We start from the raw sequence: 27,942 nt of genomic DNA, 5'->3' as shown, positions 1-27,942 counted from the left end.
AACCACATAAAAATACATTAACTCTTGTTAGAATAGACACCAAATCTCTTTCTATCCCTAGCTTAAATTTAAATATTAAAACATTTATTTAAAAAGAAAAGAAAAACTTGCTTTCCACTGCTGAAATTCTATTTATGACAAACTGAGGAGAGATTTGGTGTTTTCCTGCAAGTGAACACAGTCTGGTTTTTCTACCCACCAAACCCGCCCGCAACAAAATACATTTTACCTGCTCCTGCTATTCTGGCAGTGGATCCTGAGAGATCCCAGTCCCATTACCGGGCTCTAGATCAAACCTCCCCAAAGGTAGAAGCATTCCTGATTCCATTTAAAGTTTGCTGCAGAAAGCAGATCCCAAGAAGGAAATAAAACACATTGAGTTCAAAGGGGAGGGTAGCCTGAGGTTAATCTACAAAGTGCTCAGCCAAAAATGCTCCTTTAGTGGCTTAGCAATCCTTTCAAGTGCTCCTTGGTTACAGGGCCCTGGTGAGGCTTTGAGGAGAGAGCCCCTAAATTCAATGAGTTCTTCAGGGCAAGTCTTAGGTCTCCTGATGAATCTCTGTGGGGAAACCAGAGAATGAATTAACACAAACCTTGATTACCCTGGAAACTCTAGGAAGTGTCAGGTGATCCCCCAGGATGGAATCCCACCATGGTCTGGGCAATGGGTACCCTTTAGCACAGTGGTCCCCAACCTTTTTTGTCTGGCAGGCGCCAGACGACGAGCCACGGAGGACCATGGCGGCGGACAAGCATCTGCCGAAATTCTGCCAACAAGTGGCAATGTCAATAGGTGTCACTGTGGAAATGTCGCTGACAGGTAGCATCATCCAGAGGCATCGCTGCCGAAATGCCGCCGATTTTTGGCAGTATTTCAGCGGTGAGACCGCTGGATGACGCTACTTGTCGGCAGCATTTCGGAGGCTTCTTGGCCACTGGCCAGTACGTGGGTGCACTGAGATGCCCCAGCAGGCGCCATGGCGTGTTAGGGGGCTTATTCCTTCGCCCTCTCACTTCCCTGGTCCTTCTCGCATGAACAGAGAGCAACGATACCCGAAGTCCAAAGGTGCAAACAATTCAATGTTTATTGGGGTGAACTGCCAGCAAGCATGATTCCAGTTTCCTTCCTTAGTGTCCCCCTTCCCAGCTCTGACACCCCAGAGCCTTGCCCGTGTCCCCGTTCCTGTTCCCATTTTCCCCTTTAGTAAGACACGATTTTAATTCCCCCATCCCCGGTCCCTGTTCCCATTTCCCCCCACCTCCACTTCCTGACTGAGGGTATGGCTACACTTGAAATTTCAAAGCGCTGCCGTGGCAGCACTTTGAAGTGTGAGTGTGGTCGCAGCGCCAGAGCTGGGAGAGAGCTCTCCCAGCGCTGCACGTAAACCACATCCTCTATGGGTGTAGCCTGCAGCGCTGGGAGCCGGGCTCCCAGCTCTGCGGCACTGATTACACTGAGGCTTTACAGCGCTGTATCTTGCAGTGCTCAGGGGGGTGTTTTTTCACACCCCTGAGCGCGAAAGTTGCAGCGCTGTAAAGTGCCAGTGTAGCCAAGGCCTGACTGTAGACTATATAGTAAAACCTGAGTTTTGCTTAGTTATACCTTAACCAATCATTTTACTGAAATTTAACTAACCAATCCCAACATATTGTAACACGGTTATTTAACCAATTATATTCCACCACTTTCATTGGTTTACACTCTACAAAATTAATTATACAGCAGACAGAAACAATCACAGAACCAGAGACCATGCAAATAAACATACAAAACAATACAGAAGTGAGGATTTCACAACTACATCTATACAGACATAAGGGTTTTCCAACTGTGTCTATTGATAAGTGAGTTCTTGCCAGACAGGATGCTATCAAACTAAGTTTCCTTTTACATCTTCTAGGCTCTACCCTTTCTCTGGAGGTGATAGGAATATCAGGACAGGACTGTATTCCTAACAACCCAATAGCATCTTATTTCAATGTGACTTTGGAATGTGAGGATGTGACCATACGCTTCCCAGTTTATGGCTGTCTAACTACATCTTAGCTGAAGGCCTTAGCCTGTCACAATAAGAGAAGGCCATTACACAGACAGACAGTGATATTTGATTCTTTCTTTTATACCTCTATAACTAGCTAAGTGATAAGAATACACCTAAATTCTTAAAGTATAGGCCTCTGCAGACAGGCCTGAATATCTATATCCTAACATGGCGGCCCCCGGGCACTGCGTTGGGGACCCCTGCTTTAGAAGGCCATCTGCCCAGTGCTGTAAAATGTGTAGTTGTAGCCATGTTGTTCCAAGGATATTAGAGAGACAAGGTGGGTGAGGTGATATCTTTTATTGGACCAGCTTCTGTTGGTGAGTGAGAAAAGCTTTTGATCTTACCTAGAGCTGTTCAGGGGTTAGTGGGTTCAGATTTATGGTTTATTACAACAATCTGTACAAAGAGGTGGTACAACTAACACCCTCTTTGTGTCCTATGACTACAGAGGTGTTAACGGGCCCCTCTACCTTGAACGGCTCCTTAAAACGTGTGCTAACTACGTATGCTCAACAATCCATTCCAACTTGCATTTTTCTGTGACCCAGGGAGTAGCTTTCCCAGACCTGAGGAAGAGCTGGTGTGAAAGCTTGTCTCTCTCACCAGCAGAAGTTGGTCTAGTAAAAGTAAAAGCTATTACCTCACTCACCTTGCCTCTCAAAAGGCACACACATGAAACAATGTCATGAGAGGCCTCATTTAAGCAGCACTGTTGTTGTTTATATTACTTTAAATAAAAGGCTTGTTCTGGCCACTGACCTGGTGCAAGCTGGGAACAATGACTTCATAAACCAGATTAGCTTTACTGAGCAGCTCCTACAAAATTGCAGCTGGTATAAACCATGTTCAGAAGAGTGTGTTAAAGTCATTAGCTGACGGCTGTCTTAGGAAATTACCCATTCCCTAGTGATAAACCAGCAATTTCCCATCCGTCAGGGCCCTGCACCACACTCTATTAGCCTTTATGAGCTGTGCAGGGTGTATACACACGAAGAACACAGTAATTGCTTTAATTTCACTTCTGATTAGTAATTTTGATTCGCCAGCTTGTTGAGAATGCTGCTGCCCTTCTGCTCAGAAGCGTGCTGTTTAGTGCCTACCTTCCTTCTCAGCATCCTTCCCAGGAGCTCGCTTTGCATGCATAATTAACCCACTGCTTCCCAGAGCTGTATCACACTCTCCTGCAGAAGTATCAGAAATTTGATTTGATGGTGATGTGTGTTTTAAAGATCTCTATCGTGTTCCACTTTCCAATGACATCCCTGCAAGTCTCTGTGTCTTCATACATATAACAGAGCCTAACTGTCTAGAGCAGGTAGGCAGATCTTTTCCTCCTCCTCCATCTGTTCTCAGGCAAGTTTATTAATGTTGCTGTGGGTTCGCATTTCAGTGCTTTAATAATCAGTTCATATTCACCTCTGAGGACACCTGTTTGAATTGCAAGCAGTACTGCATATTCACAGATTGCCTTTTAAAGGAGCATTCAGTTCTGTAGCATGAAGTAGAACCAAGGACAGGGCCAGTATCAGCAGTGTGCTATAAGATGGAGCAGTACCTGACAGGAAGGATTATATTGTGGCTAAAACACTGACTGGAACCTGGGAGACCTGGGTGCTATTCCTGGGTTCTTTCTTACTGTGTGACTGGGAAAATCATTTTCCTTAAGCATAATGAGCTAAACTAGAAGTATAACTGCAGTGGCAGGAGGGCTTAGCTGCCCTGAGTATGCTGCTTCAGCTATGCTTCTACTTTTGGCATGGTAGCCCTATCAGAGCTAGCGCAGGTATGTCTTCTCGAGTGGGAATTTACACTTTCCATCTCCAGTAGATGTACTCTTAGATCAGTGTTTCCCAAACTTGGGATGTTGCTTGTGTAGGGAAAGACCCTGGTGGGCCAGGACAGTTTGTTTACCCTCAGTCTGCGCCACTTCCAGCAGCTCCCATTAGCCTGGAGCAGCGAACTGCAGCCAGTGGGAGCCACAATCGGCCTGACCCGTGGACGTGGCAGGTAAACAAACCGGCCCAGCCTGCCAAAGGCTTTCCTTTACACAAGCGGCATCCCAAGATTGGGAAACACTGCCTTAGATCATTAAGAGGAATTGCCATAGTGAATCAGACCAGTCAGGTTCCCTGTTTCTGGCGGTGACCAGTGCCAACTATTTCAGAAAATGCAAAAAAAAAACCAAAAAAACCCCAAAGCCCAACCCCCTAACAACCAGCCAATCAAAACCCTTTAGTAGATGATCCTGGGAGAGGGGCATATACTTCCTAATCCCTGTCAATATGAAGCAGGGGGGGTTATGGTCCTTCTCTTATGTTCAGTTCTCTCTAATGTAACTGTGGATGTTCTCATCCAGATATAGATATAGATATGTATGTGTGTGTCTAATGATTTTAAAAATACTGTTAAACTCTTGGTCTCAATTATATTTTGTGGCAATGAGCTTCATGGATCAATTGTGTATCATGTAAGCAAAGTGTTTGTGTAGCACTTTGAGATCCTTGGATGAAAGGTGTTAGAGAGCTACAAAGTATGCAGATTGGCGGCCTCTTCCTTTGACATTATGTCAGAGAGGAAGAAGTGATTTTCATGCACATAATTTTAGGCCCTCTCTGCACCCCAATGTCTGCATAGGCAAGCACACAAATGCAGACAGGTGTAGAACTGATGAATGAAATTGTTTTTAATTGTTCACTTTATTAATGTAACTTCATAAGTAAAGTTTTATGAATGAAACAACTTTCATTTATAAAACCAGTTACCCTAAGAACTGGCTAATTGACAATAAAAATGCTTGTTAAGAGCCATAGCTGTTCAGTCAGCTGCCTTTGTAAGTCTCACTATCAGTCCAATTCCCCCTTAAATCACTGAGACTTGCACTGTTTCAGTATTGTAACTTCTGTTCATGGTTTATTACACTTGCCTACATTGTAACTTCTGTTCACTGTTTGCCATATAGTAATTCAAACCCCATTTTAAAACGATCACTTCATTTTGTAAAAGCTTCCTCCAACCTTCATTTTTGCAAATCCTGCTGTACTCTTATTAGTTTAGTTTAGATGTGTGACTGAGGTATGTATGGATGATGAAATCAACCTCCAGCCCCAGCCTGTCCTGATGAAATAGAGTTCAAACACCACTGGCTGAAGATGCAGACAAGAGCCCTAACAAAGTAAGGGCTTGTCTACATCAGAAAGTTGCAGCGCTGGTGAGGGAGTTACAGCGCTGCAACTTTGAAGGTGTACACATCTGCAGGGCACCACCAGCGCTGCAACTCCCTGTTTGCAGCGCTGGCCGTACTCCCGTTTTGTCTCGGGTGTAGAGGATCCAGCGCTGGTGATCCAGCGCTGGTAATCCAATGTAGACAGTTACCAGCGCTTTTCTTGACCTCCGTGGAAGGAGGAAGCCTCTGGTAATCAAGCTGGTTTCCTTTCCCGGTTTGCTCTCTCGGTCCCGGAGCCACCCAGCAAACCGCAGGGAAGGAGACCTGCTTGCTCGGGGTTCCGGGACCGAGAGAGCAAACCGGGAAAGGAGACCAGCTTCGCCGCGGTTTTCTCTCTCGGTCCCGGAGCCAGCCAGCAAACCGCAGGGAAGGAGACCTGCTTGCTCGGGGTTCCGGGACCGAGAGAGCAAACCGGGAACGCCGCGGTTTGCTCTCTCGGTCCCGGAACCCCGAGCAAGCAGGTCTCCTTCCCTGCGGTTTGCTGGCTGGCTCCGGGACCGAGAGAGCAAACCGCGGCGTTCCCGGTTTGCTCTCTCGGTCCCGGAACCCCGAGCAAGCAGGTCTCCTTCCCTGCGGTTTGCTGGCTGGCTCCGGGAACGCGAGAGCAAACCGCGGCGTTCCCGGTTTGCTCTCTCGGTCCCGGAACCCCGAGCAAGCAGGTCTCCTTCCCTGCGGTTTGCTGGCTGGCTCCGGGACCGAGAGAGCAAACCGCGGCGTTCCCGGTTTGCTCTCTCGGTCCCGGAACCCCGAGCAAGCAGGTCTCCTTCCCTGCGGTTTGCTGGCTGGCTCCGGGACCGAGAGAGCAAACCGCGGGGAAGCTGGTTTCCTTTCCCGGTTTGCTCTCTCGTCCCGGAACCCCCCTTGAAGCCGCCCAACAGCGCTGCAGTGTGGCCACATCTAACACCACTTGCAGCGCTGGTTGCTGTAAGTGTGGCCACTCTGCAGCGCTGGCCCTATACAGCTGTACTAATACAGCTGTAACAACCAGCGCTGCAAAATTTTAGATGTAGACATGGCCTAAGAAGAGTCTACCCTAAAAAGAAAAGGTACAATAGAAGGAAGATCAAAGCCTGGTCCAAGGCTGACAGTCACACCTGCAATTGACGGGTGATCAATCACCAAACCCAGAGGCAGTGACACAGCAAGACCTATAGACTCTGGATTCAAACTAAAGCCTACAAAAAGGATGGGTGAGATGGAAGACTTTGGAGGGTAACATTCTGCTGCCAACATGGAAGGGCATTGGTGAAGGCCCAACAGAGACTCAGCTTGTCCTTGTGCCCGGCTTTCCTGGCCATTCAGCTGCCACAAGCTATGAACCCAAGCTGCAAAATCAAGCCACGAACTCAAGCTATGTCCAAGACTGGTAACTATGCAGCAGCTGCAGAACATCTGATGGGTGTGTGTGTGTGTGTGTGTGTGTGTGTGTGTGTGTGTGTGTATAGGTATTAGGTATAATGTGTGTGTATAAGGATTAAAATATTAGTTATTGGTCATAAATCAAATTATCATCATAATAAATGTGGCATCTTTGTCTTGCCCTCTGAAAAGATCCTGTATAGTTTTGTCCGTATAACATAGGTAGGGCACGGACTGATACAGACTAGGAACACCCCTGTGTGTGCGCCTGTTCACAGGAAGAGAGTTTAGTCTGGAGATGCTTAATCCCCACCTTCTCTGTTTCAGCATGTGATGTGGCCCCCAATTTCTTGTCACAATCTTTTCCATTTTGTAAGTGGGACATCTCGCTTAGATCATTCTGTGCCACTTGGCCCTCACCAGTCACCAGCTGTCTTCATTGCAGTGCTAACTCAAATTCTCTACTCTCCAGTGACTCCTCTTGAGTTGGCCTCTCTTGCATGAGAGCAGCTGGAGTTGCTGTGGCCACATGGACACTGCACTCAGGGGTGGCTCCAGGCACGAGCGCAGAAAGCGTGTGCCGGGGGCAGCCTACCGGTCGCTGTAAGGGCAGCAGGCAGGTAGCTTTTGGCGGCGCGCCTGTGGGAGGTCTGCTGGTCCCACGGCTTCAGTGGCAATTCGATGGCAGGGATGCCGATGGTGCAGCACTGGCAGACCTTCCACAGGTGCGCTGCCAAATCCGCGTGACCAGCGGACTTCCCGCAGGCGCTCCGTCGAAAGCCGCCTGCCTCCTGTGCTTGGGGCAGCAAAAACCATAGAGCTGCTCCTGACTGCACTCGCTTGTGTGCATTAGGATTTCTTGGGGGCATATCCCATGGTTCTTAACGCTGCTATAAGTTGAGTTGCCATATGAACTCTTTCCCAGTGAATTGTGGGAGAACCTGTCTGTCCTTTCTGGACACATGGGGGAATTGTGGGAAGACATTGGAAGACTAGGAGCACTTGAGTGGCACTAGCCTGTATCCATGCTACAGAGTTGTTGTGTTAATAGCTGACAAGCTGCACTCACTCAAGCGTTAACCTAAATCTCCTCTTGGGGCAGCCAACGTGACTTAGAAGCAAGCATCAACACACTCTAGGTAAGAGGGTTTGTGTATGGACAGGACTCAAGTTAGGGGCACACGCAGTGAAGACAAATGCTCAGAAGATGACCATAGTCTTTTCCCTGCCGGTAATCCCAAACATCTGTACAGTTAACTCTGTCTTTGTCTGTCTTCTCTTAGAGGCCAGACAGCTTCATTCCCAGCAAACAGCAGCTGCCATAATCAATTGGTTGAAAGGTGAACTGCAAGGGAAAGAAACCCTTTAGTTTGTGCCTTTTTGGTTCTATATGTTGCACAATTAAGGTTTTTTCTTTTTTTAACAGAGGTTCTTTTTGGTTTGTTTTCTTCTTAGTAATAGATCTGGGTTTAGCCCACACTATTTCATGATAGGCAATGTATACAAGAGGTCTTCCTTATGGAGATGTCTGCTCATTACCAGAGTGAAAGAAGAAAGCTAATTAACACTGTGTCAGAAAACAAATCCAGCTTTGAATTATAGTGAATCACTAGCTGTGCTATAGTTAAGTTGAGAACTCCGTTCTGTTTAACAGGTCAATTCTTCTAAGTACTCTAAAGTCCACTTTGCTTGGAAATGTGATATGTCTCATGAGGGTGCAGGGCAGGGTTAGTGGTCCACATTTAGGGTCATTTAAGCAAGGGGCTCCCAAGACACAGATCCCTGAGGAAAACAGAGTTTCTTAAAGTTGACAGGTTCTATCAACAGTTTTTTGCACAGACCTGAGGATCAAACCACGGCTTTGATCATGCTCTAAATGGGCTCAGTCGCTTGACATTTACCCTAGCTAGTGCATAACACCCACTAACCCCTTGAGGGAGCAAAATTAAAAAAGGTTTTCAAAAAGGAGTTTGGCTTGCTAAGTGGGTGCATGCCTACCATGCACATACCTCACTGAGCAGCTAAAAGGATTTCAAACATGGAGGTTTTCATATAACCAGGCTGGCTAATAGTGCTGTACAGGAGCCATTGGCCCTGACCTACAGCTGGCCAGGGCAGATTTAAAAGTTTATTAGAGAATATTTAAATAAAGATGATACTAAGAGTTTGAAGCATCAGTTATTGGTCATTGGGGGTAACATACAGAGTACAGGGGATGCTGGTATTTGGAAATTGGTTAGCACATAATATATACAGTCTGTAAGGTCCCCAATGCGGGGTGTACGGTGGGTGGGATCAAGAAGCAGTAAGGAAGCAATGAGGGTACATCACTCATACAGTGGGTTACACGCACTCATGGATATAAGTAAGCGGGCTGGGTAATGGGGACAGGATGACCCTCGCATGGTGGAATCCAGTTCGGTGGGTTTAGGGCACAGGGGATATGGTTCAGTAGGGGGGGTTTATAGGCCTCCTCCCCCTCGTGGGTGCATGAAGCCACGCCGGCTCACTGCTGGTATTGGCGGTGGCCGGTGATGTGCTCTGTGTAAATGTCCCTAGACCACCGGATAGTGTCCGAGACCATCAAACGTCTCATGAGCCGTGCATAGCGATGGCCCACCCCACAGGCCCTAAGTACACGTTCATTACAGGGGTCCCAGGCACCCAGCGCCCCGACGATCAGGGTGTCGGTGTAAACCTCGTAGCCCTTTGCCCGCAGGGTGTCAGCCAAGGGGGCATATTTTTCGAGTTTACAGGCTCGGGCTTTGCGGAAGGCCGGGGTCCTGTTCTCGAACGGGATCGTCATGTCGATGAGGATGATCTTTTTCTGCTCCTCGTCCGTGACGACGATGTCCGGGCGCAGCAGGCTGTTGGTGTCAGGGATGGTGCGGTTGACTGCGATCTCACCCAGGTGTGGGTCAATGGCCTTCGCCAGCCGGTCGTGGACGGCGTTGTGGCGCAGCTGCCAGGCTCTGGCGTGGGGCTTGCAGCTGCACAGGACGTGGGACAAGGTCTCCAGGGCATACCCGCACTTCCTGCAGCGCTTGTCCCGGTTCCTGTGGTGGACGGCTCCATTGAGCGGGATGCAGTTCAGTCGGGCGCGGTGTATGAACCGCCAGTCAGCGAAAAGGGTGAAGCTACCCGTGGGGAGAAAGTGGTTGCTGGAGTCCCACTTGCTGGTGACCTCAAAGGCCTTGCCCTGGTCGGGTTTTTTCCTCAAGGTGTCCACGTAGAGCCATGGACAGCGGCCTTCAGTAACTTCTCCAGCAGGCCTCTGGCTCTGGAGCTGACGATGGTGTTGCCCTCCGTCTCGATCCGCGGCACCAGGACTCCCAGCTCCTGTCGTTCCTCGCTCCATACCCAGCGGCAGCCCAGTCGTTTTCCCAGCCAGCGCGTGGCGTTGCGGGCGCGGGACCACAGCGAGGCGATGTCGCCCCCGTCCCGGGTGAATTCGCTGTCCAGGGAGCCGCTCAGGAAAGTGGCTACATCCGGGACGGAGGGAAGCCTGCCAATTCGCTTCTCGATGACAGTGCGTAGGGTGACCGCTGCGACATTCTTTACCATGGCGTCCGGGCACGTCAGGAGGCGGAAGGCGTGCGTGACGACCGTTATGTCGCAGAGGTCACCCATGCTGGGGACGTTGGCACCACCGTGCCTGTGGGCAATGTATATGAGCTCATTGCTGGCTCTCTGGGGCAGGGACAGCCACTGCTTAACCAGCTGCCGGATGGTGTTGTCTGCCTTGTTGAGGGGCACCTTTGCCATGGCGGAACCTCTCAAGACGAAGGCGATGCGGGGGATCAGGAAAGTGTTGAGGGCGTTAAACTTCTGCCACGGCGCCAGCAGGGTTGTGTCGATCTTGGCAGCGTCCTCTAGGATCTCCTGGATGGTGTCCTCAGGGAGGCTTCCAAGCCATGATGCTAAAATAGGTCTCTGGCAGGGTTTTTTCAAGGGGGAGTGGGAGAATGTAATTTGAGTACAGCAGATAATTTAGAAGAAGCTCAAACTATTTCTGAAAATAAATTACACATGTGCATGCTTGCTGGGAGGAGAGGAGGGTTGGAAGCAGAGGATGGGGAGAGGGGTTTGGACCTGATGCAAAGGGGATAATAGGGGTAGGGATGAGGGAATAGGAGGAGGTGGTAAAATGGAGTGGGTGAGAATAAGGGTAGGGGCCCTCCCATGTGTGTGCCAGGATCTGGGGGAGGGTCAGAAGTTTGTCAGTGACTTTTATCTCATGCCACAGTTTCTCAACCCCATGAGGTAGCCAAGACCCCCTCTCCCTTGGGAAGGGCAGGGTATTCAACCCCCCAACATCTGCTAAAGAACACATATTTTATATTAAACAATGTTTCATTTTGTTACACATGTACAGACAGTAACAATTTCAGTAGATCAATATCATCTGGAAGTGCTCAGATACCTCAGGGCTTGCATACATGTCCATTAGCTGTCCTAGTGTAGGGCTAGTGACTCTGAACCAAACCTTCAGTAGAACCCTGTCACCATGCAAATAGAAGCAGCTCCTCTACGTGCCGCCTAGTTGAAGAGAATCCAGCTTTAGGGGATACAGACACTACATTATTAAAATCATCACTAGTTATATAGCAGGTACATTTCCTATTGGGCACCACCTGACAACATTTGTGCTGGAGGATCTGAAAAAGCTGTGCAAACTGTAGACTCCGTTCATTCCCCCCGGGTGCGAATTGCAGTTGGTATGTGTCCGCATACACCACCACTACAGGCAGGAAATCAAAAAGAAGCCCATGTCCCACAGTTTGTCTAGTCCATGGACCACCCATGATCCTCGGACAGCTGGCTGGACACATGGTGTTGGCTCCCTTCCATGTCTCCTGCTGAGAGAAAAAGAGTAGAGGCCAGGGGAGGGGGGACGGGCAACATGCTTAACTTTAATCAAAATGGACAAAACAATCACTGCATTCAAAGATGCTAGAATCCATGGAATAATCAGAGTGACACTGTATCGTATAACTAATTGTTGTAGTCATCACTGGGATGGTCTGAGATTATAGAGGGTGGGGGAGATGGTGCGCACAATCACATATGAGAAGGGAGTCGTCCATGAGAAAGTCTCTCTAGTGAGATGTGTGCACGCTATGGAAAAACACACGAGAACCCCTGCTGTATCCAATTGAAACTGTCGGGACAATCTACGCAGGCAGAATGTAACCACGCAGACTGAAATCTAGCCAGAGCACTGGGATTAACAGCCTACTCTTGGGAAAGTACGTTAACATAACCCCAAGCAGTTAGGACATCAGTTTTTTTGTTTCATCATCAGAAAGATGTTTTCTCCACAGCACAATGCCCTCTAACAGCAGGCTGGGGAATTGACTTGGTTCTGATTCAGAGGGAAGAACACCAGCTAATGAGTCACAAACACGACTGCACGTAGCACCTGCGTTTCCTTAGAGGTCTTCCATCAAAGAATAGACCAAGCCTGTTTAGTTTTTCAGATGTGGCACAAAGAGGCACGGGCCAAGCGAATGTGGAGCACTAGTGAAACTATTTCATTGGGCCACCCCAGCAGCAAAGCCCAAGATCTAGCATGGGACCTGTTCCAAACACTGTGCTGCCAGGGTTAAGGAAGGGTGAGGACTCAGTTACACACAGGAGTAAGTGATATATAATGTGTTTAGCACTGATGTGTTTGTGTCTTGATTCCCTGGGAGCCTAAAGTTATCACTGCAGAGTTTGGTGGAACAAAGCCATTTATACCGCATACTAACTAATAGTAGACTGTAAGCAGCTAAAATCACACTAGCATTTGCAGGTATTATGTGGTTGCAGGCTTGGCAGCATTCTCTGAACCAGCTGTGTAAGGTAGAATGGCTAATACATGGGGAAGATAGGGTTAGAGTACAATGAACATCCTTTAGTCTATTAGTATCCATTATGCATTTGTTCCAAGTAAGGGTAGAATGCGGGGGGAGGAGGGGAGGACTTGGTTGTGCACCCACAAACTAAGCTTTGCCACTTGAGATGCCAAAATAAATTTGTGCAGCTGTTGTAAATATGATCATAAGGCTGCTAATCGGTCTTGTTGGCTTGGCTCTCCCTTCCTGGGCTTGAATGGTCCAGTGGGCCCAGTGAGCTTGGCTATTCCTGAGTGAGGCTCTGAGGCCATGCATAGTAGAATGCAGAGCTCTTCCTGATATGATTGCCTCTCTCCTTTCTTGTGTGCTTTGATCAACAGTGAAATAGCTGGACCATTGACATTTTAACTGACATTAGGAGGCTCCAGTGTTAACACCCATTGACCAAACTAGGTGCAGTTCAGCACATCTCAAAGCTATTTTCTAGAGTTCTTGTAGCTGAATATATGTATAATTGCAGATGAAAAGTGCTAAAGACCTAGGTATTAATTATTATTATATCAATTTACATTTAGTTTGGTTTGGGGTTTTTTTTTGGGGGGGGGGGAGGTTGCAAACCGTTAAGAGCTAGAGAGTTAATTTTTGTATTTGAATGAAAGCTTAGATTCTGGGGCACAAGAAACCAAACTCCAGAAAAAGAAAAGGAATCACTGAGCAGCTGCCAACTGGCCCTGCACTGGCAATTTATGTGCAGCCACAAAAGCTATAACCGAGACCTTTCCCCCATCCTCCATAAATCACTCTCCTTTGATGATTCCCACAGCGATCAGTTAAAGGAGCCCAGTCACGACAGCAGCACCAGCAAAAGATCTAATCATGGGGGGAAGTCAACAATGCATGTCTTTTACCTCCTGGTCTCCTCTCACCAAAGTTGTCTGGTAAGTAGTTTACACAAGACTAAAATGTTACCACACAAAGGCCTTGGGTAATTGGGTAATGATTAATTTAATGGTAGCTTTTCCAGGAAATCCAGTGAGAGAAAATGGAGACAGAGATGCGCAGCTGGTCTGCTCTCCTTTATTCCATCCCTGTTAGAGGTTGAGATGATTTTAATCAAAGGAGCCGTGGAAAATGTTTTAGCCGATCTTTTTAGCTTCCTCTCTCCTACTTTTCATTTTTCTCCCCCCTCTTGTACTGTGAAGTCTTACAAAATTGTAAGTAAGTTTAACGAAGCAGCAAGCTCGCCCTATGTCATTTATCACCAATGTGACTCATCCTAACCTTGGGAAAGGGAGAAGATGGTGTGTTCTCCATGACCCATCTGCTGGGGCTACCAACTAGTGCCAATTGTGACATGAACATGTGTCCACTAGGAATTGGCTGAGATCCACCAGATCATTTCACCCAGGAGCAAGGACTTTCATTCACTAGCAACCCAGGCCCATATGAACAGTTATTAGTAATTGTTTGTGTGGTAGCACCTAGGGTACATCTACACTGAAATAAAAGACCCGTGTCATGGCTGCAGCTGGCCATGGTTAGCTGAGCTTGGGCTGCAGGGCTAAACATTGCAGTGTGGACATTTGGGCTTGGGCTGGTGCCCAGGCTCTGCCCTCCCTACCCTGCAGGGTCCCAGAGCCCAAGCTTCATCTCCAACCCAAACATCTATACTGCAGATTTACAGGCCTGCAGTCTGAGCCCTGTGATCCTGAATCAGCTGACCCAGGCCAGCCAGAGGTGTTTAATTGCTGTGTAGACACACCTTGAGAGACCCCAGCTGAAATCAGGGCCTCACCGTGTTAGGCACTATTGCAGATGTGCATCAAGAAATAGGCCCTGCACTGAAGAGCTTACATTCTAAGCAGACCAAGGAAGGCTTTGCAGTTTGGAAACAGAAGCATTAAGGTCCATATCTTCAAAGGTATTTAGCTGTTTAATGCCCACTGAAATCAAAGGGAGCTAGGCACCTAGATATCTTCAAGGACCTGGGCCAAAGGGACTTGCCCCAGGTCACAGGGAGCCTACAGCAGAGCTGGGAATTGAACACAGATGGTCTGAGTGTGAAGCCAGCACGTTTATCTGAAGTAGGATTGCCAGTCCTCTAGGATTACTCTGGAGTCTCCAGGAAATAAAGATTAATCTTGAATTAAAGTTTATATCATGTGATGAAAACTCCAGGAATACGTCCAACCAAAATTGGCAACCCTAATCACAAGGCCATTCTTTCTCTCCAACTGGTAAACTGGAGGTGAAAGGTTTATCCTATGGCCAGTCACTTACGGCACTGAGGAGATCCTCTCATTTTCAGAACACTAGGATGCTCAATGGCTTAGGACCCAGAGAGGTTAGATGGCTTTTCATGTAGACTTCTCAGTGCTCTGTCTGGTAGCCCAAGGCAGGTGGGTGGAAGGGTGCTCTTTTCCAGATTGTGGTGCACAATTCAGAAAAGGGGGTTGTCATAAACAGATAGCTAAGGGTTAATGTTCTTTTACCTGTAAAGGGGTAACAATAGTAACCTGAAACACCTGACCAGAGGACCAATCAGGAAACAAGACTTTTTCAAATCTGGGTGGAGGGAAGTTTGGGTGTGAGTCCTTTGTTCTTGGTCTGTTCCTTTTTTTCGTCTCGGAGAGTGATCTTTCTATCTCCTGGTTTCTAATCTTCTGTTTCCAAGTTGTAAGTACAAGGATGGTAAGATAATAGGTTTATATTGGTTTTTTTGTATTTACATGTGTGTAGTTGCTGGAATGTGTTAAACTGTATTCTTTTGGAATAAGGCTGTTTATTCATTTTTTTCTTAAGCAATTGACCCTGTATATTGTCACCTTAATACAGAGACTATTTTTAATGTCTTTTTCTTTCTTTTTTATATAAAGCTTTCTTTTTAAGACCTGTTGGAGTTTTTCTTTAGTGGGGACTCCAGGGAACTGAGTCTGCAGCTCACCAGGGAATTGGTGGGAGGAAGAAGTCAGGGGGAAAATCTCTTTGTGTTAGATTTACTAAGCCTGACTTTGCATACCGTCTGGGTAAGGGGGAAGAGAGATTAGATCTCTCGGTACTTGTGTTTCCAGGACTGGAAGCAGGGAATCTCCAAGGGTCATCCAGGGAGGGGAGCCTGGGAGGAAGTAACAAGAAAACAAGGGGAGGGGGTTATTTCCCTTTGTTGTAAGACTCAAGGCATCTGAGTCTGGGGGTCCCCCAGGGAAGGTTTTGGGGAGACCACAGTGAGCTAGGCACTGTATAATTCCTAGCTGGTGGCAGCGATACCAGGTCCAAGCTGGTAACTAAGCTTGGAGGTTTTCATGCTAACACCCATATTTTGGACGCTAAGGTCCAGATCTGGGAAGAAATGTTATGACATGGTGTGCAGCGTTGTGGGAAAGATAGAATCCAGAAGCCAGTAGGAATATTATATTGTTCTTTTCTCTGCTAGGGGCTTTTAAGCAGAGAAGGTTTGATTTTAAAAGGAGCCAGAGAGAATTTTTTTTCTGCTCTCTCTTGCAGTTTTTGGCTTGCATATTAAGCAAGGAACCATTAAGCTGTGACAAAGGGTCTTTTGTATACAATAGCACTCCGATTGAGAGTCAAGTACCCAGCACAATACACATGCAAATAAAGTGGTTTTTCTGGTTTACTTTACATTTAAACACCAGAGGGCACCTCAACACAAGAAAACAGGAACCATGACTTCCAAGGAAAAAAGGGAGGCAAAGGAACAAATCAAAGAAGCAGACCACAGGCGACAACTGGAAAAGAGAGAAAAAGAGGTGGAGCTGAAAGAAAGGGAAGAAAACATCAAACTGGCAGCCTACAAAAGAGAACAAGCAGCCAAAGAGGCGGCCCACAGAGGGAAACAAGAAGAAGAAGAGGCAGCCTACAGAAGACAGATAGAACTCCAGAGGGAGACCCACCGACAGGCCATGGAATTAGAAAAGGCTAAGCAACAAAACACAGCCAATCCTAACAACCCTGAGCCAATGATTGTTCCACAGCACAGGAAATTTCCCACCTACAAGGCAGGTGATGACACCGAGGCCTTCTTAGAAAATTTTGAATGAGCCTGTCTTGGGTACAGCATCCCTGAAGACCAGTACATGGTAGAATTGAGGCCACAGCTCAGTGGACCTTTTACAGAGGTGGCGGCTGAAATGCCAAAGGATCGAATAAACGATTATAAACTGTTTCAAACCAAGGCCAGATACAGAATGGGGATAACCCCGGATCATGCCCGTCGGCGTTTCAGGACCCAAAAGTGGAAACCAGATGTGTCATTTCCCAAACACGCCTACTACGTTGGAAAGAATTATGAGGCCTGGATATCAGGAACCAATGTTAAATCCATAGACGAACTGCACCTCCTCGTACAAATGGAACAGTTCTTGGATGGTGTTCCTGAGGACATAACACGGTACATACAAGATGGAAAACCCAAAAATCTCACCGAGGCGGGGGAGATTGGAGCCAGATGGATGGAAGTGGCAGAAAGCAAGAAAGCTACTGTCAAGGGGAATGAATACCCCAGAGGGCACACCGACAATAAACCCTACAACCGAGGGCAACCAAAGACCCCACCTACAACCCAAGGAAAGCCACAGACACCCTATTCTTCCACCTTACCAGTCTCCAGTAACTCACCTTGACCCAGTGACCAGTCAGCTGGAAGATGCTTTAAGTGTAATGAACTGGGACATATAAAGGCCAACTGCCCAAAGAACCCAAACCGAGTGCAAGTCGTTACACCACCATCACACCAAAGATTCCCAGGCCCAGATGCTTCTCAAATACCCTTGGAGCGAAGGGAAAATTTGAGAGTGGGTGGAAAGAAGTTTACTGCGTGGAGAGACACGGGGGCACAAGTGTCAGCTATCCACCAATCCTTCATCGACCCCAAATTCATCAACTCAAAGGACCAAGTGACAATTTACCCCTTCATGTCACAAGCTGTAGACTTGCCTACAGCTAAACTGCCTGTCCAGTACAAAGGCTGGTCAGGAATGTGGACTTTTGCAGTCTATGACAATTATTCCATCCCCATGCTACTGGGGGAAGACTTGGCCAACCAGGTGAAGCGGGCCAAGAGAGAGGGAATGGTTACACGTAGCCAAACCAGGCAAGCTTCTAGACCCATTCCTGTTCCTGAGCCATCCACAGACGCCCCGTCTGTGTTACCAGAGACCCAGACAGAGGTAGTGGACCCGGATTCCATGCCAACCACTGAAACAGCCACAGCACCTCCAGTCCCAGGCCCGGAACTGGAACAGCAACCAGCACCAGCAATTGCAACCACATCTTCAAACTCAACGCCAGAGGGCGCCAGCGAGCCAAAACTGGCAGAAGCAACAGACAGCCATACCCAAAAGGCTCAGCCAGAGCCTGAAATACCCTCAGGTGCACCAGCGGAGAGCAGTTCACCAGCAATGGAAACAACCCCATCACCTACATCGCTTCCAGAGGGACCAAGCCCAAGTCCACAGTCTGAGGAAGAACTGGTGACCCCAGCCTCAAGGGAACAGTTCCAGACTGAGCAAGAAGCAGATGACAGCCTTCAGAAAGCTTGGGCGTCAGCACAGAGCACCCCACTGCCTCTCAGCTCTTCTCACCAATCCCGGTTTGTTATAGACCAAGGACTTTTATACAAGGAGATTCTTTCTGGTGGACACCGGGAAGAATGGCAGCCGCAAAAACAGTTGGTGATTCCAACTAAGTACCGGGGGGAGCTCTTAAGCTTAGCCCATGATCATCCCAGTGGCCATGCTGGGGTGAACAGAACCAAAGACAGATGGGGGAAGTCCTTCCACTGGGAGGGGATGGGCAAGGACGTTGCCAAGTATGTCCGGTCTTGTGAGGTATGCCAAAGAATGGGAAAACCCCAAGACCAGGTCAAGGCCCCTCTCCAGCCACTCCCCATAATTGAGGTCCCATTTCAGCGAGTAGCTGTGGATATTCTGAGTCCTTTCCCAAAAAAGATGCCCAGAGGAAAGCAGTACGTACTGACTTTCGTGGACTTTGCTACCCAATGGCCGGAAGCAGTAGCTCTAGGCAACACCAGGGCTAACGCTGTGTGTCAGGCCCTAACAGACATTTTTGCCAGGGTAGATTGGCCCTCCAACATCCTTACAGATTCAGGATCTAATTTCCTGGCAGGGACCATGCAAAAACTGTGGGAAACTCATGGGGTGAACCACTTGGTTGCCACCCCGTACCACCATCAAACCAATGGCCTGGTGGAAAGGTTTAGTGGAACTTTGGGGGCCATGATACGTAAATTCGTCAACGAACACTCCAATAATTGGGACCTAGTGTTGCAGCAGTTGCTGTTTGCCTACATGGCTGTACCACATCCCAGTTTAGGGTTTTCACCATTTGAACTTGTGTATGGCCACGAGGTTAAGGGGCCATTACAGTTGGTGAAGCAGCAATGGGAGGGGTTTACGCCTTCTCCAGGAACTAACATTCTGGACTTTGTAAGCAACCTAGAAAGCACCCTCCGACACTCTTTAGCCCTTGCTAAAGAAAACCTAAAGGATACTCAGGAAGAGCAAAAGGCCTGGTATGACAAACATACCAGAGAACATTCCTTCAAGGTAAGAGACCAGATTATGGTCTTGAAGGCGCAACAGGCCCATAAGATGGAAGCATCATGGGAAGGGCCATGCACGGTCCAAGAGCACCTGGGAACTGTGAACTACCTCATAGCATTTCCCAATTCCTCAGTAAAGCCCAGAGTGTACCATGTTAATTCTCTCAAGCCTTTCTATTCCAGAGACTTACAGGTTTGTCAGTTTACAGTCCAGGGAGATGATGCTGAGTGGCCCGAAGGTGTCTACTACGAAGGGAAAAAAGATGGTGGCGTGGAAGAGGTGAACCTATCAACCACCCTGGAACGTCTGCAGTGGCGACAAATCAAGGAGCTGTGCACTAGCTTCACCCCATTGTTCTCAGCCACCCCAGGACGGAATGAACGGGCATACCACTCCATTGACACAGGTAATGCTCACCCCATTAGAACCCCACCCTACCGGGTGTCTCCTCACGCCCAAGCTGCTATAGAACGGGAGATCCAGAACATGCTACAGATGGGTATAATCTGCTCATCTACCAGTGCATGGGCATCTCCAGTGGTTCTGGTACCCAAACCAGATGGGGAAATACGCTTTTGCATGGGCTACCGTAAGCTAAATGCGGTAACTCGTCCAGACAACTATCCAATGCCACACACCGATGAGCTATTGGAAAAGTTGGGATGTGCCCAGTTCATCTCTACAATAGACTTAACCAAGGGGTACTGGCAAGGACCGCTAGACGAACCTGCCAAGGAAAGGTCAGCATTCGTCATCCATGCGGGGTGTATGAATGTAATGTCTTTCCTTTCGGGCTTCGAAATGCACCCGCCACCTTCCAGAGGCTGGTAGATGGTCTACTAGCAGGACTGCGAGAATATGCAGTTGCCTACCTCGATGATGTGGCCATTTTTTCAGACTCCTGGCCCGAACACCTACTACACCTGGAAAAGGTCTTTGAGCGCATCAGGCAGGCCGGACTAACTGTTAAGGCCAAAAAGTGTCAAACAGGCCAAAACAGAGTGACTTTCCTGGGACACCAGGTGGGTCGAGGAATCATAAACCCCCTACAGGCCAAGGTGGATGCTATCCAAAAGTGGCCTATCCCGAAGTCAAAGAAACAGGTCCAATCCTTCTTAGGCTTGGCCAGGTATTACAGGCGATTTGTACCACACTACAGTCAAATCGCTGCCCCACTGACTGACCTGACCAAAAAGACCCAGCCAACTACAGTTAAGTGGACTGATAAGTGTCAGAAGGCCTTACCCAACTTAAAGCGATGCTCATGTCTGACCCGGTGCTAAGGACCCCGGACTTCGACAAGCCATTCCTAGTAACCACAGATGCATCTGAGCATGGTATAGGAGCAGTTCTCATGCAGGAAGCAACGGATCACAACTTCCATCCTGTCGTGTTTCTCAGCAAGAAACTGTCTGAGAGGGAAAGTCACTGGTCAGTCAGTGAAAAGGAATGCTACGCCATTGTGTACGCCCTGGAAAAGCTACGCCCATATGTTTGGGGACGGCGGTTCCAGCTACAAACTGACCATGCTGCGCTAAAGTGGCTTCATACTGCCAAGGGGAACAACAAGAAACTTCTTCGTTGGAGTTTAGCTCTCCAAGATTTTGATTTTGAAATTCAGCACATCTCAGGAGCTTCTAACAAAGTAGCTGATGCACTCTCTCGTGAGAGTTTCCCAGAATACACCGGTTAAAAGATTGTCTGTCATATGTAAAAGTCTTGTAGTTTACATACTTAGTAGTATATGTAAACGTGTATGTGTTGTATTCATCTGTTTCTTCAAAAGTTCTAGGAAGAAATCACCGCCAGTGACGTTTCCCACTGTCTGTGATTTGGGGGGCGTGTCATAAACAGATAGCTAAGGGTTAATGTTCTTTTACCTGTAAAGGGGTAACAACAATAACCTGAAACACCTGACCAGAGGACCAATCAGGAAACAAGACTTTTTCAAATCTGGGTGGTGGGAAGTTTTGGGTGTGAGTCCTTTGTTCTTGGTCTGTTCTTTTTCTCGTCTCGGAGAGTGATCTTTCCATCTCCTGGCTTTCTAATATTCTGTTTCCAAGTTGTAAGTACAAGGATAGTAAGACAATAGGTTTATATTGTTTTTTTGTATTTACATGTTGCTGGAATGTTTTAAATTGTATTCTTTTGGAATAAGGCTGTTTATTCACTTTTTTTCTTAAGCAATTGACCCTGTATATTGTCACCTTAATACAGAGACTATTTTTAATGTCTTTTTCTTTCTTTTTTATATAAAGCTTTCTTTTTAAGACCTGTTGGAGTTTTTCTTTAGTGGGGACTCCAGGGAACTGAGTCTGCAGCTCACCAGGGAATTGGTGGGAGGAAGAAGTCAGGGGGAAAATCTCTTTGTGTTAGATTTACTAAGCCTGACTTTGCATACCGTCTGGGTGAGGGGGAAGAGAGATTAGATCTCTCGGTACTTGTGTTTCCAGGACTGGAAGCAGGGAATCTCCTAGGGTTGTCCAGGGAGGGGAGCCTGGGAGGAAGTAACAAGGAAACAAGGCGAGGGGGTTATTTCCCTTTGTTGTAAGACTCAAGGCATCTGAGTCTGGGGGTCCCCCAGGGAAGGTTCTGGGGAGACCACAGTGAGCTAGGCACTATATAATTCCTAGCTGGTGGCAGCGATACCAGGTCCAAGCTGGTAACTAAGCTTGGAGGTTTTCATGCTAACACCCATATTTTGGACGCTAAGGTCCAGATCTGGGAAGAAATGTTATGACAGGGGTGTCTCAAGTACTCATGCAGAAAATGGCGGGATATCTATCCGCAGTGAGAAACCAAGTGGAATATAAGAGGGGAGCACCCGTAAACCTGCAGAACTAAGTATAAATGCACACAGTACCCCAAGAGTAAATCAATGCATTGAGAGGAGATTAATAAAAAATTCACTGTTCTGGCCACAGATTTGTGAAGAAAAGATGTGTCCCAGATGAACTGTGAAGATACTTTATAATACAGTCAAGGAGACCCACTGGACACCATATATTTTTATTAAAAATCATTTAAATAGGAGATTAGAATAGCTGGTGAAATACGTTTATTTTATTAAAACTAAGAATGTTTTCTCCCCCTTGAGTTAGCCTTAAAGTGGTACAGCCCAGCAGCTAATAATATTAATTGCACCAGCATTGTTTTTCAAAGGATTCTAGAGCACTTTACAAATATATATACTTTACAGGAATGACTTCATCCATCATCAGTGAAATGCATTCACCTCTGGGGTGAAACACAGAAACGAAGCTGTTTAATAGTGCACTGCAGCATGACAACTGTTTAGGACAGGAAGTGAAGAATACACTATTTCCAATAGAAACTTCAGGCCAACACTGTCCATTCACCCCTAATGTGCACTTCATATCTGCATATATCCTCTTTGATCTGCTCTCATTTCAAAACCTTCTTGTCACCTGCATTTCAGAGGATGAAAGGGGGGAAATTGTGGCCTCAGTCCTGAGGAATGGGAAATCAGGCCAGCCATTTCCCCAAGCCCAGCTAGTAACAGTCAAAGCTTCCATAACAGTACAAATGTCTGTGAGACAGTAACGTCACTAAGCAGGCTTGTGCTGAGAACAGATGCTATTTAAAAGTTAAGGAATTATATTAGTCTGCAGATATCAGTGGGAGTGCAGGATCCTTGCTCTATTCATTGTACGCTAAGGGAGAACAGTTTCTGACACAAATATAATAGGGTTTCACTGAGCAGAGTGTAATAGCCTGCACTTTCGTCATCAAGTCTCTGGTTACAGCCTTTGACCAGTTCACATGAACTCATCTTGCTTCCTAAGATAACTGTGCTGCAACTGAAACACGTAATTGGAGGAAAGAGTAAACAAAGACTGCACAGTAACTGTTTTCTTTGGGTGTTCCTTCTTTACCAGCACACATCGAAAGAGAAAACCCACAGCCTTACAACTTCCATAAGGCTTCTAGAGCGACTTCAGGGGTCTTAATCAGCTCAGATAAATCAAACATTTAACAGCTGCAGGTCTCAGGGGCCTCATGCAGGCAGTACAAGAAGAGGCCCTGACTGGGGGCTTCCTTTCCTATGAAAATGGAAACCCCTGGAGATTCACATACACAGCAATCAGCAAGTGGCTGTCCTCCAGCTTCCCTCCCCTGAAGAATGGTAGGGAGTATCTCTGGAGATAGGAGCATAGGGGCCTCTGTGACTGGCTCTGCTTCATTCAGGTTGCTGTTTGTCCTCCCAAGAAGGCTGATAAGTAGTGCTTCACTCCCCATGTGTCAGACAGTCCTTTGTTCTGTTCTACTCCTCTGTGCCTGGTGAATGATGTATCACAGCAGGCTCAGGGTACAGTGGTTTCAGATCTGGCTGGGTGTCAGTGGGAGAAGGCATAGGATGTGGGGTGGGTGGGGTGGGAGTGTTCCAGTAGGAGTTGTCAGCAACTAGCCGGGGCCCAGTGACGTAAAGCCTGCTGAGGGATCTTCCATACAGTGTGTTGCACTTCCATTGCAACCTGCTAGACCTCGTGATGAAAGTGCCACCCATGAATAAGCTCCAGACGATACAGTCTCTTTTCTTAACAACATTGTCCCAGTACTCCAGTCCTGCATCCCTCTCCAGTACTGCATCCGATTTAAAGACCTGCCCCAAGTCATGAGGCCCTCATTAGTCTGGGCCCTGTCTCTGTCATCTTGATCTACCATGGTAGCTCCTGGGGTCACAGCTGGGTGAGAGAGAGAGTTACAAGGGCTTGGAATTCAGTATCCTTGGCAGCTGGAATATGGCTGTGGAACTCCATTCCACCAGATACTAGACTGCCTATAGAGCTCTCTTTCTGCAGAATGAAATGTAAGACCTTCCTCTCTACATTAGCTTTCCCCACACAGCTACCCTAATCATGGCAGGAAAACACTTTCTTGTACACAGCACACACTCCAGGCATGATGGAAAAAAACTGACTTGGTCATAGGGAGATATTGACCATCAGCTTGCTTCATGGAAGGCATACTAGAAATGCCTGGTTGGATGAATGGGACTGTAAACATTTACCAGATGCTCACTAGGGAAAAGATTAAATGCTCTAGATTGAGGTAGATCTAAAAGGGTGTGAAAGTCAAATCCTGAAGCCTTGAATCAATATGTATTGAAGTTTTGCCTCAGAAATGACAGAGTCCAACCTGAGGAAGGAGTTTAGGATTTTGCCAAGGAGATAAGATTATGAATGTATAGCTGATCTAGTCATCTGACTGGCACACCATCCCCAAAAGCTTCAGAGTTAAATTTCAAAGTACAAACAGAAAAGCAATAAAATATTAGGAGATATGTGTTATTTTCCTATAAAGTGCTTCATTAAAAAATTAGAGAGATTAACAGTTTGTCATCACTTTGTTCATTCTGCCAGTTCGTTCTACAGCTTCTCTCACCCTGGGTCTGCCTTGTCTATTTAGATTGTAAGTTCTTCGGTGCAAGGAATCTCACCCAGCACTTTCAGCCAATATTGTGATTTTCAAATTGGTAGTGTCACTTTAATATCACAATGTTAAAAATATACCATATGCTATGCATGTGTGCGTATACATAGATAGGCGCACACCGTATACAGAACCACCAAGAAGTGCCTATAACACACCTAAGTAACCGAGCAACTTTGTATACTGTAAACCTTTCTCCCTTCACTATGCTTCTACCCCACTATTCATTGCTTTCACCCACTGCATCACATCTATTGGATTCTAAGCTCTCCAGGGTAGGGACTGTGTCTGTTTTGTTTGTAAATAAAGTGTCTAGCAGACTTTGGATGCTGTTTGAATAATAAATAAGAAAGCCTTCTAAAAATATCATAGAATATTTGGCAAGAAATCTGCATTTCTAAATGTAGTAGACCACACTTGCTGATTTCCAGTGTTCTATCACAAAATCTACAGATCTCCTCCCTTTACCAAAGTATACTGTACTGTTTCTACATATTCAGTAAAATTCTTCCTCCTGCTCAAATCTAAATATTAGCATCCCTGCATGTCAGGGAACTCTGGAGAAAATGACAGGAATAAAACTGAAACACCCTTGCATGCACTCACCTGGAGTTGAAAAAGATTGAAACACAGATGAGATAAAAGGCTGCAGTGCTTTCTAATGGCCCCTGAACCCAGAATTCTCTTAAGCTTTGTTTATCCTGCAAATGTACTTAAGCATCATACTGCAACCTGTAGCTTGACTGTTTTATAAACAAGACTTGCTCTTGCCCGGGAGGCAGGAGCAGACTGTTCTGCAGTGATGAGTGCGATATAAATGCACATAAATATCAATGATCTATGCTGGAGCCCCAAGATCTAACAGCCTTTGATTAGAACAATGCTTTCTTTCTTCCATGCTTTCAGCTTGTTTACTTAGTGCACTTGACAGCAATTTGTATCTGGTCAGTTTCACTACTTCCCCTGTTTGACTGGGGCTTCAAACAAAAATGGGAAAGAAAAAATACATTTCAAAGAAGGATAATATGATTGTAAAACTATAACTATTTGGCAGGGACAGTTGTTGGGCCTGAAACAACTTTTAAACAATTTGATTCTAACAGCATTTCAAGTTGCTCATGTCCCTTTGAGTATAGCAACATGCTCCAGCCCATCTGAGCTCCAAAGTTACCAACCTTGCACTGAGGGAAATAATGAGGAAAGGAAAGGGAGTCACCCAGAGCGTGGGAGGGGCAGGTTTCCAGATCCAACAGCCCGGTGAGTGTAATTCAGAACTTGGGGAGGAGCTGTCTGATGGCTCACCCTCACCCACAGCTGGAAAATGGCATACTGAGGAGCTGTCTGTCTGGACCAGCTTGTAATTGCCAGACTCTGGGGGCAGATCCACTAGCGAGATCAGCAAGTGCAAAGCAGACCTGGCCAGCTGCAGCAGGGGAAGGGGAAAACTACAATCTGTAGCGGTTTCTAAAGCCCAAAAGAGGCTAACAAGGGAAAAGAATTTTTCAAGAGGTGTTGTCACAGCTGCCCTGATAATAATTGACCAGAGCATCTCCTTTTCTCATCCCCTCGCCCTTCGACCACAGAAATGAAATAAGCCTCATCTCCACCAGTTACTGTCCATTGTTCCCATTGCAGCTCTTGGCTAGCAGGAAAACTCACAAAAGCCACAGGAAAATGACCTCTGGCTGGTGTTCTCATGCAAAGCAAATGGAAAACAAGCAGTGCCACTTCTACCCTGGCATGGCCAAGGCAATGTCATAGGAAGGGGCAGGAGTGCGCTAAGGGAGCCAGGCTCCTCCAGCGCAACACCTCTCCGGGCTGTCTGCAATTTCTGCAGGAATTGATTGTGTGTGTTGGAAAGGATCTTTGTTCACTCTGGGAGTTGGAGACATTAGTCTGGGCCCTAACTTAGCTCTGATGGCTCCTTGAATGAGATCCAGCCAGGGCAGAGTTGCAAGTTCCACGCACATTGGTCGACTCTACTAACAGTTTCCCAGCAATCTAGCCACAGTGCACATGTATGAGTAACCCACACGCCTCCGGGGTATGGTGTTTTGGCCCATCTAGTGGCACCGAGACCACACAGAGTGAGAGATCGTTAAATGAGTCTGCTCTACTGCCTTAGCTAAGAGCCAGTTGGCTTTTAGCTCATGCAGTAGAGGCTCATGCATTAAGCTCCAGAGATCTCCTGTTCTATCCTTCCTGCCAGCGACCGGGGTCTGTCAGTGTTATATAGGTACCCTTTACTAGAGGGGCCTCTGAACTTTATTGGGAGTGTTCCAGAGGAAAAGCCTGTGTGCTGCAATCTAGCCTTAGAGACTATAACTCCCATGATGCCTTGAAAAAGAGGGAGAGACTTCCTCATGCAGGGAGAGCAGGCCATGGATTCCATTTTGGGAAAAGGAGTGAGATTGCTGCTGTGGAGCTCAGTGCACACTAGGAGCTGCTGCTGAGAGCCTGCAGGGGCTTTGATTGAGCAGGGGAGCCTCAGAGGCTGCTGGTGGCTTCACTGGGGTCAGAGCAGAGACCGTTGCTGTGCCTAGAGCTGACTGGGATGAGCCTGCAGTGAACCCACTCTTGTTTGGGAAAGTACTTGCAAGGAAAGGGGCACAGCAGAGAGACTGAGTCTGAAGAGAGGCAGAGTGATCTGCCCACCGAACCAGGACCCAGGGCTGCTGACATTTGGTGCAGCCAGCTCCAGTCGTCAGAGGGGTTGTGCAGATTGTTGCCTTGGCTGGATTGATACACAGAACCAATGGAGTATTGTCTCCAGCTGCAGATCTTCAAGCGTGCCCATGCAGCAAATGTCTAGGACTCTGAAAACCAGAGGAGTGTACATTCTGGGGTCGGGTAAATGGTGGCAGTGTAACTGTTAGTTATATAAGTTTCATTTATTACTGTATACTATACAGTAACTCCTCACTTAAAGTCATCCCAGTTAACATTGTTACGTTGCTGATCAAGTAGGGAACATGCTCATTTAAAGTTGCGCAATGCTCCCTTCTAATGTTGTTTAGCAGCCGCCTGTTTTGTCTACCGCTTGCACAAAGAGCAGCCTGTTGGAGCTAGCTGGTGGAGGCTTGGAACCAGGGTGGACTGGCAGACCCCCATCAGCTGCCCGCTCCCCTAAGTTCCCTGTGCTGTAGCCACCCAGCAGGCTATCAATTGCCAGCAGTTCAGCTGTCCCTCCCCTCACTGCCATGTGCTGCTCCTGCCCTCTGCCTTGGAGCTGCTCCCCGAGATTCCTGCTTGCTGTGTGGGGGGAGAGGCAAGGAAAAGGGGGGCTAATGTCAGGGTGTCCCCCTCCCCCCTGCTTCTGCACCCCACTTACCCATCTTCCATAGAGCAGGGTGGACACACCAGAGCTCAGGACGGAGGGAACTGGCAGCAGCTGGTCTCAGCAAGCTGATCTGATTAACAAGGCAGTGTACTTAAAAGGG

General features: G+C 47.3%; 1 protein-coding gene across 2 annotated transcripts; it reads right to left on the bottom strand.

Moving 5' to 3' along the window:
* On the bottom strand, positions 1 to 27,942 carry LOC115642186. 2 transcript variants are annotated; one of them, XM_030545673.1, is made up of 3 exons: positions 27,834 to 27,942; positions 11,051 to 11,486; positions 9,828 to 10,560 (listed from the first exon to the last, which is right to left on the bottom strand). In XM_030545673.1, exons 2-3 carry the CDS (start codon positions 11,072 to 11,074, stop codon positions 9,844 to 9,846), a joined length of 741 nt encoding a protein of 246 aa, XP_030401533.1. In that variant the 5' UTR covers positions 11,075 to 11,486; positions 27,834 to 27,942; the 3' UTR covers positions 9,828 to 9,843. The 2 variants fall into 2 exon arrangements, 1 of the variants encoding a protein (XP_030401533.1); XR_003998179.1 differs by lacking the exons at positions 9,828 to 10,560; positions 11,051 to 11,486 and adding an exon at positions 1 to 559.

The sequence above is a fragment of the Gopherus evgoodei genome, unplaced genomic scaffold (genome assembly GCF_007399415.2).
Source record: "Gopherus evgoodei ecotype Sinaloan lineage unplaced genomic scaffold, rGopEvg1_v1.p scaffold_38_arrow_ctg1, whole genome shotgun sequence".
Lineage (NCBI taxonomy): Eukaryota > Metazoa > Chordata > Testudines > Testudinidae > Gopherus > Gopherus evgoodei.
The sequence above is the reverse complement of the archived record's forward strand: the minus strand, read 5'-3'. Positions and strand labels throughout refer to the sequence as shown.

Coding starts and splice junctions, on each gene's coding strand:
- LOC115642186 (XM_030545673.1), bottom strand. CDS start 11,074: ATGGACATGTATGCAAGCCCTGAG. Junction 10,561..11,050: donor ACATGTATGCAAGCCCTGAG/GTATCTGAGCAC, acceptor AAACCCTGCCAG/AGACCTATTTTAGCATCATG.